We start from the raw sequence: 9,696 nt of genomic DNA, 5'->3' as shown, positions 1-9,696 counted from the left end.
GATGCGTATATTTAAAAACTACCATCAATGGCCCAGTGCCCTTAACTCAGTCATATTTTATCGGACTTTGAGCAAATCAGTTAATTTCTCTTTACATGATTTTCCCCACTTCTATATTAAGGAGAGTAAGCATCCTATCTTCTCTTATGAAGATAGTAGTTGCAGTGGCTAAGTCCTTAACTGGAACACAAAAGAGACATGAATTCCAGTTGTGGCCCTACCATTTGCTAACTTGGGTGACCCTGGGCAAGTGTCTTAACTCTCTGGTACTTCAGTTTCCTATTTGTAGAATGAAAAAGTTGGATAAGAGCTATCCAGCTGGTCTCTCCAGCTCTGTCTATAATTGCATGTGTGGATTTGTATTTTATAAGTACACGAAGAGCTCAGTCTAAAATGCCTATTTGCCAAATGCAAAGGGATATAAAATGTTAAGACATTCTGTTCATCAGGGACTCGACTAAGGGCTGGAAATTCATGCTTCACTATAAATCAGTGGCTGGGGGCGCCTGGGTGGCTCAGTCGTTAAGCGTCTGCCTTCGGCTCAGGTCATGATCCCAGGGTCCTGGGATCGAGCCCCGGATCGGGCTCCCTGCTCTGCAGGAAGCCTGCTTCTCCCTCTCCCACTCCCCCTGCTCGTGTTCCCTCTCTCGCTGTGTCTCTCTCTGTCAAATAAATAAATAAAATCTTTAAAAAAAAAAAATATATAAATCAGTGGCTGATCTCAAATAATGTTTCATTCACTAATCATTAAGAATAGTCTGTAACTTCAGTGAAGGCAAGGACTATGTCTCTGTCATTCATTGTGTTTCTGTGGCACCTGGCACAGAGAAGCAACTTTATGAATAGTAGTTACATAAATGAATGAATGTGACTTGTATGAACTATTAATTTTCCATCAGATTTTCACCAGTATGCAGGTTCACTGAGTAGAGGAAGAAAATATTGTTTTAAAAATGCAGGCTGTGTATGGGAAGCAACTTAATAGAATGGAATGAGCTGACCTAGCAGATGAGAAACCTTGGTTTTTATTTAAGATTTTATTTATTTATTAGAGAGAGAGAGAATGAGAGAGAGAGAGCACGAGAGGGGGGAGGGTCAGAGGGAGAAGCAGACTCCCTGCTGAGCAGGGAGCCCCATGTGGGACTCGATCCTGGGACTCCAGGATCATGACCTGAGCCGAGGCAGTTGCTTAACCAACTGAGCCACCCAGGCACCCGAGAAACCTTGTTTTAATTTCAGCTTAGCCACATCTCTTTATGTGACCTTGGGCAAAGCCCTTCACATCCCTAGACCTTTTGCCATGATAGGTAAGGTGGGGGCTACAGTACGGGATCATTAAAGATCCTTTCATATTCTGTGATATGATATTTTAAAGTCCTGTTTTTTGGGGTGTGCTGTGACTAAATACATGACCCTTTATCGGTGGAGATGATCTTATTTCTTTATGTTAATAGAGTTTGAATTATTTTTCCAGTAAGCACACATCTCGACTGTAGAGTGACTTAGAGTGCTACAAAATACTGCCCTCCTTTTCACCCACACATTTTAAGATTGATATCTCGCCCCACACGTACATTTTATGTAGTTCATAAATTTTCTTAACTTTGTATTCCTTGCTTTTTATACTGCCTTCACTAAGAGGTTCACACTTGGTTTTGTAAGCTGTTTTGTAACTGTACAGTAATCTCTCCTATCTCTAAACTTAGGAGTCTCTGTTTTTATATACTTGGGGTCTTGAGAAGCCAAATGACTTGAACCCTGGAATTAGAGTGCCATCGCCCTGTGATGTTGAGTCTTGTGTTCAGCTTACATTTCTGTTTTTTGAAAAAGTGTTTCATTATGTGTGCTTTATTTATTTTTAATAACTTTTATTTATTTATTTATTTATTTATTGAATTTATTTAAAGTAAGCTCCACTGCGCCCAGTGTAGGGCTTGAACTCAACGACCCTGAGATCCAGAGTTGCATGCTCTCCCAGCTGAGCCAGCCAGTGCCCACAGCTAACACTGCTTAAATCCCTTTTTAATTTTGTACGTTTTCTCGAAACACGTTGTAGATAGGTTTGGCTACAATATTAGGATGCTTGTTTCTTTGTCCTTGATGTGAGGGCCAGTGAGGAATAGTGAATGTAGCAACAGTAACCTTGCATGAATTTCACAGCCCTTCATTTGATTCTTCTAAGTAGAATAAAAGTAATAGTTAGCCTTAAGGAAAAGACAGAAAAAAAGTTAGTTTTGTATAAGAAGATCTTACAAAGTATAGAAGTCCTCTCAATCTAATAATTCTTTAAAGTATATGATAATTCTTTAAAGTATATGATACCCCATTAGTGTATTGTCTGAAAATAATATTCCTTTTCTCCCCAGAGGCTGAAAGTCATCATCAAGAAACACAGGAGTTGGAAGAAAACAAAGAGAATGCACTTGATACTGTAAGAAAGACGACTGAAAAGGATATTTTGACTTATGGTGAGAACAAAACTGGTTTTATTGCCATGTTGATTCACATTCAGAAATCTCAGAGAAAACACCTAGAAAACTAGCAGATTTAAACAGTTTTAACATTGTTTTATGTTGTATTGTTTTAATTCCAGTACAGTTAATTTACAGTGTTATATTAGTCTCAGGTGTACAATATAGTGATTCAGCAACTCCATACATCACCCGGTGCTCATCACAGCAAGTGCACTCCTTAATCCCCAGCACCTATGTAACCCATCCCCCCACCCTCTCCCCTCTGGTAATCATCAGTTTGTTCTCTATAGTTAAGAGTCTGTGATTTTGGTTTGTCTCTTTTTTTCGTCCTTGCTCATTTGTCTTGTTTCTTAAATTCCACATATGACTGAAATCATATGGTATTTGTCTCTGACTGACTTATTTCAGTTAGCATTATACTTTGTAGCTCCATCCATGTTGTTGCAAGTGGCAAGATTTCATTTTTTTTGGCTGAATAATATTCCATTGGATATATATGCACCACATCTTCATCCATTCATCTATTGATGGATGCTTGGGCTGCTTCTATAATTTGGCTATTGTAAATAATACTGCAATAAACATAGGGGTGAGTGTATCTCTTTGAGTTAGTGTTTTTGTATTTTTTGTGTAAATACCCAGTAGCACAATTACTGGATGGTAGGGTAGCTCTATTTTTAACTTCTTGAGGAACCTCCATACTGTTTCCAGAGTGGCTGCACCAGCTTGCATTCCTACCAACAGTTTAAGAGGGTTCCCCTTTCTCCACATCCTCACCATCCTCACCATCCTGTTGTTTCTTATGTTGTTGATCTTAGCCATTCTGACAGGTGTGAGGTGATACCTATTTGTACTTTTGATTTGCATTTCTCTGATAAATGATGTTGAACATCTTTTCATGTGTCTCTTGGCCTTCTGGATGTCTTCTTTGGAGAAATGGCTGTTCATTTCTTCTGCCCATTTTTAATTTGATTATTTGTTTTTTGGGTGTTGATTTGTGTAAGCCCTTAATAAATTTTTGATACTGACCCTTTATCAGATATGTCATTTGCAGATATCTTCTCCCATTCAGTAGGTTGCCTTTTAGTTTTGTTGATTGTCGAAGACTAATTGACCATATAGTCATGGGTTTATTTCTGGGTTTTCTATTCTGTTCCATTGATCTGTGTGGCTGTTTTAGTGCCAGTACCATACTGTTTGATCACTACCACTTTGTAATATACCTGAAAGTCTGGAATTGTAATACCTCCAGCTTTGCTTTGCTTTTTCAAATTTGCTTTGGCTATTCAGGGCCTTTTGTGGTTCCATGTATATTTTAGGATTATTCTAGTTCCCTGAAAAATACTATTGATATTATGATAGGGATTGCATTAAATCTGTAGATTGCTTTGGGTAGTATAGCCATTTTATTTATTTATTTTTTTTAAAGATTTTATTTATTTGTTCATAAGAGACAGAGAGAGGCAGAGGGAGAAGCAGGCTCCCCGCAGAGCAGGGAGCCCACTGCGGGACTCGATCCCAGGACCCCGGGATCATGACCTCAGCCGAAGGCAGACACTTAACCATCTGAGCCACCCAGGTGCCTTAGTATAGCCATTTTAATAATATTTGTTCTTCCAATCCATGTGCATGAAATGTCTTTCCATTTCTTGGTGTCATCTTCAGTTTCTTTCATCAGTGTTCCTTAGTTTTCAGAGTACAGGTCTTTCACCTCTTTGGTTAGGTTTATTCCGAAGTATCTTACTATTTTTGGTGTGTAAATGGGATTATTTTCTTGATTTTTCTTTCTGCTGCTTCATTATTAGTGTATAAAAATGCAACAGATTTCTGCACATTGATTTTGTATCCAGCAACTTTAGTGAATTCATTTATGAGTTCTAGTAGTTTTTTGGGGGTGTCTTTAAGGTTTTCTGTATAGAGTATCATGTCATCTGCAAATAGTGAACATTTTACTTCTTCCTTACCGATTTGGAAGCCTTTTGTTTCTTTTTTGTGTCTAATTACTGTGGCTTGTTTTAATATGTTTTTTAAAAATGTTTGATAATAAGTAATAGTGAAATAGAGCAGTAGAGTTTTAAGGATTTTTCCTTTAGGGGCCCTGGCAGATACTTTGCCATCCTTAACAAAATGGGAATTCCCATAGGAGGAAAAGCTTTTCGTGAATAAGAAACTAAAACTGCTTTTTTTTTTTTTCTTTTTATCATTCTGTTAATCACCATACATTACATCATTAGTTTTTGATGTAGTGTTCTCCATGATTCATTGTTTGTGTATAACACCCAGTGCTCCATGTAATACGTGCCCTCTTGAATACCCATCACCAGGCTAACCCATCCTCCCACCCCCTCCCCTCTAGAACCCTCAGTTTGTTTTTCAGAGTCCATAGTCTCTCATGGTTCGTCTCCCCCTCCAATTTCTCCCCCTTCATTCTTTCCCTCCTGCTATCTTCTTTTTTTTTTTTTTTAACATATATTGCATTATTTGTTTCAGAGGTACCGATCTGTGATTCAACAGTCTTGCACAATTCACAGCACTCACCATAGCACATACCCTCCCCAGTGTCTATCACCCAGCCACCCCATCCCTCCCACCACCCACCACTCTAGCAACCCTCAGTTTGTTTCCTGAGATTAAGAATTCCTCATATCTAAAACTGCTTTTTAATTGCAGAGTATTTATTAATTTCTCAAGTGGCATTTTTACATTTTGACCCTTAAGGAAAGAATGGCTTATTGTAGGTAATAGGTACTTTGAGAAGGTGGAAGACTATCCTGATAGTTCATTTCCAAATCACATCATTATAATGTTGTAGCAACAAATACATAAACTTAGCTTTCACCTTTTAACAAAAATATTATATCTTCAAATAATTAAATCTAAGAAATTAGAGAATAAGTATTTCTGGTAGTCCTTAATATCTCAAACTTTAAAGGATATAGGCAAAAGAAACTCACCACAACTAATAAAATCTGACAGTATCTCTAACTCGTTTCAGTTTGCCCCAGGTTTTATTTCTGATCCACGTTCTAATTTTGTGTTTTGTTTTCCCATTTTCTGACAGGCTCCATCCTTCTTGTCTTCCTGGTTATGATTATTATTTCAGTAAGTTGTGTTAATAGCTACTATTCCTCTCCAGCCCAGCAAGTGCCCAAAAATCCAGCTTTGGAGGCCTTTTTGGCTCAGTTCAGCCAATTGAAGGATAAATTCCCAGGCCAGAGTTCCTTCTTGTGGCAGAGAGGACGTAAATTTCTCCAGAGGCACCTCAATGCTTCAAACCCCACTGAGCCGGCCACCATCATATTTACAGCAGCTCAAGAGGGAAGAGAGACCCTGAAGTGCCTGAGTCACCTCGTTGCGGATGCCTACACCTCCTCCCAGAAAGTCTCCGCCATTCAGATTGATGGGGCTGGAAGAACCTTGGAGGACAGTGACACGGTCAAGCACTTGGTTGACCTGCAGCTGAGCTCGGGATTTGAGAATGGCCAGAAGGCTGCTGTGGTACACCACTTTGAATCCCTTCCTGCGGGCTCTACCTTGATCTTCTACAAGTATTGTGACCACGAGAATGCCGCCTTCAAAGATGTGGCCCTGGTCCTGACTGTTCTCCTGGAGGAGGAGACATTAGAAGCAAGTGTTGGCCCAAGGGAAACTGAGGAAAAAGTGAGAGATTTACTCTGGGCCAGGTTTACCAACTCTGACACTCCCCGCTCCTTCAACCACATGGACTCGGACAAACTGAGTGGGCTCTGGAGCCGCATTTCACACCTGGTGCTGCCCGTCCAGCCTGTGAGGAACATAGAGGAACAGGGGTGCCTTTTATAATTGGTTTCTGAAGGCGTGGATTTATTAAAAAATCAGTTTAAAAACCTGTTTCTGTGGAAGGAGGTTGATGAAAAGCCTGGAAAGCACAAATGAGCTTATTTTAGAAAAGAATTTTCATTTTTTTAACTTTTGTACTATCTTCCTAAGTTTGACAAAACTTGACCTTTTTTTCCTGGCCTTTCAAGCAAATCAGGTTTAAAATATGCATAGAATATGTAACTGAAGCTTTTTTTTTTTAATCCAAAAATATAACCACAGAATCATTGCATGAGAAGATAAAATCTTCTCAGAATGACTACAGAGTGATTTTTGTTTCCTTGATAAGGAGCCTTTTGGCTAGTGTTTGGACTCGGACTAGAGCAGTTACAGTTATGAAGCAATGGTAATTTAAAAAATGTTTTTTCTATCACATATTATATATTTTTAAAACTGATTTTAATAACTTAGTCATAGGATTACATCTTATACTAATTTGCATTTTTTAATAGTGTGAAAAGAAGTATGAATTAAAATACTTAGCTATATGTAAGGCACTGTGCTTTTATTCCGTTAATGGGCTGAGGTAAAAGCTGCTGTCCTCAAGAAATGTTCTTCAAAATTGGAAACAAGGGGGAAATTGTTTATAATCATTGGAAATGAAGAAATTCCAACGGCCCATATCTTTTCTTCAGCTTTCTTGAATGTTTTAGAGCAGTGGTTTCTAAGCTGTGTCTACTGACAACCCCCTCCTCTTTATCAGAGCAGTTCTGCTTTTGACTGCTTTATGTAGTGGGAGTCTCCATAAGATTTCATTGGAACAAAGAGTTCCACTGATAATGAAATTTGAAAATCGCTGATTAAGTGAAAAAAAATCTTAGAAGATAGGAAAATGGGTAGGAAAATAATGAATGTATTAAAGCTTATGAGTTGGAAGAAGATGAAATATAGGTTTATTGTACAGACATGCTATTTATGAAAGATAAAGACCTACAGATGAAAAGAAGAATGTATAAGCGAGTATTTGCTAAGCATATTTCTGATGCTATTGTTAATTTCTGTTAGTCATCATTTCTATTTCCCCTGAATGGAATTTTATAGTTATCTAGGATGAGAGTTTGAGTGCCGTTTAAGCAGAACAGAGTTTAATAACTAATTGAATAGTGGGTTTTATATGGGTGTAGTCACATAACTGTGCACCAGGCTGTTCACTTGTTACACGGTGACGGCACATTACATAATGCAGCTCATTTCTCGACTAGATGGTTAGAAATACCATTAGGTTAACAATTAAAGAAATGTAAGAGATCTTATACTTTGCAAAAGGAAGCAGACATGGTAAATAGATTCTAAGAGGTTTTAATGACCAGTATTAGTTGTTGAGCCATGTTCTGTGATTATAAGAAAGATTGAGAACAGTGTTTATGGAGATAGTAGTTGTTGATTTGCATTGCAGCTCTGAAGGTAGAACACTACTAAAATTATCTTGACCTAATGAAGGGTCTGTTCCATGACATGGCATACCTGGGAACCATCACCATGATCCTGGAATACTGCAACTAGGTTTTGGCCTCTCTGCTGTTGTGGGAGCAGAATATATATGTATATATATCTTCCTAGTGTTTCTAAAACCCCTCCATCCTTAAATCATGTGACTTCCTTCATGCTTTAAGCATTTTGACGATTAAAGCATGAATCAAGTCACATGATTAAAACATGGAAGGATTTTTGGAAACACTAGGAAGATACAGGGATCTTTATTGATCCCTAAAAGATTACAGAGACATGGGAGAAGAGAATCTATTGGAAAATATCTGTCACAGGAAAAACATATAAATCTGTTCTAACCAGGGCCTTAAGCAGTGTTCAGTTGAGTGTAGGGACATACCTGAAAGAACTAGTTACATTTGCGACTTTGTGAAGGAATCTCTCAAATAGATTTGAGGAGAGACCTTCCTGAACAAAAAGACAAAGCATAGTGACTATCCTATCAGTATCAATCCAATATAAAATCAGAGAAAAGTGAAGAAAAATTTATATACTATATTTGAATTTTTTTCTGTATTTGTAGGTCTCAGGTGCCAGCTAGCGTTCTGTCACACAAAACCAATGGTGCCTTGTAGAATTATTCTGTTGGCCTGCTCACCTGTGCTACCTCAGATCTATAAGGAACCAGTATGAAATGTGCACATCTATCTCATCTACCAGTGATTCGGATCACCGACGAAACAAAAATTTTTGTCTCTTCATTCAGTTGAATATGGTTTTTCATCATTTCCTTCCAATATAATTTAGAAAAAGATTTTAAAGTGGCCTTTTTTTTTTAATGTTTAGCCTTTGTTAAAAAAAAAACTTTCCTTTCCATGTGTAAGTGCAATCAGTGGAAATTATTGTCAGTTTTCTATCCACTATTTCAAAACTTACTTTAAAAAGGAGCAGTATATTAGCTTTGGGTCTATTCATGAATAAAATGATTATTTTTAAACATAAAACTTTGTATTTTTTAAATGTAAAATAATTAAAATGTATTATCTGATGTCCTCTTCAGTTAATTTTTATTCAGTTGTTTTGTTTTTTCAAGTTTCCAGGTTTTCTTTTGTGTATCTGGTAGTTCATCTTTCATTACTTTCGCAGTTTGTTTTTTTGACTTAGAACAGGGACTTGTGGGCATATGATACCATACATGATACCATACATCTTTACTTCTTATCACAGAAAAACTCTAATTACATTCTGCATTAAGATGAATTGCTTCTTGAGTGATACCAGACTTCTAGAAGAAACTGGTGTAGAATCAGAAACTGTCTGTGGACTTTGGAGGTTTTTCTCCTGTGAGGTAAATTTAAGTTTCCCAGTTCGTTTTCAAGGGTTGGCAGAGAAGTTCCAGGGACTTCCTATCACTAAAGGTGGTAATGCTATTGTTTCTATTTGTATTTTTTAAATTAATAAAATAGTTTAAACGTATTTCATTTGAAAGCCTCCGAGCTTTGTGGTAAGGCTCCGCAAGCCTGTGACCTATCATCCTCCAGCTGATGACCCCGTTGAACCTGCAGAGCTGGCCCGGGTTATGTTCCGAGTACAGACACCCGAGGGGCTTGATCTCTGTAGGAGCCTCGTACCACATCAGGCAGCACATCAAAACGGGGATTGACTGTTGGCAGCTGTAAGCTACAGCCTCAACGACTTCCGTGGGTGGACTCCCACCAGACGAGGCCATACAGGTGGTCGGAGACCAGCCTGAGCTCCATAGGTCTACAGGACCGCGGCTGCCAGAGGTCAGCTGACGGGGTGTAGGGTGCATACGTGGGCCATGCAGGTCCTGGTAGGCAGGGGCATGGAGCAGGCCAAGAGTAGGAGAGGCCAGATACCACAAATGGGCCATGGGTATCCCTGGCATTTGCCTTATTTCAAGTCCTCACCTCGA

The 9,696-nt window shown here is 38.4% G+C and overlaps 1 protein-coding gene across 3 annotated transcripts in view; it reads left to right on the top strand.

Annotated features, from left to right (window-relative positions):
* Positions 1-8,809, top strand: part of LOC116624818 (torsin-1A-interacting protein 2-like) — a 45,705-nt gene extending 36,896 nt beyond the window's left edge. For all 3 annotated transcript variants that reach the window (XM_032393017.1, XM_032393016.1, XM_032393015.1), the window contains 2 exons: positions 2,367-2,468; positions 5,536-8,809. In XM_032393017.1, the coding sequence (XP_032248908.1) occupies positions 2,367-2,468; positions 5,536-6,296 (863 nt within the window). In that variant the 3' untranslated portion in view covers positions 6,297-8,809. The remainder of the gene's footprint in view (positions 1-2,366; positions 2,469-5,535) is intronic.
* The last annotated feature ends 887 nt before the right edge of the window (positions 8,810-9,696 follow it).

The sequence above is a fragment of the Phoca vitulina genome, unplaced genomic scaffold (assembly GCF_004348235.1).
Source record: "Phoca vitulina isolate PV1807 unplaced genomic scaffold, GSC_HSeal_1.0 scaffold71, whole genome shotgun sequence".
In the NCBI taxonomy this organism is placed as follows: domain Eukaryota; kingdom Metazoa; phylum Chordata; class Mammalia; order Carnivora; family Phocidae; genus Phoca; species Phoca vitulina.
This window is presented reverse-complemented; position numbering and strand designations above follow the sequence as displayed.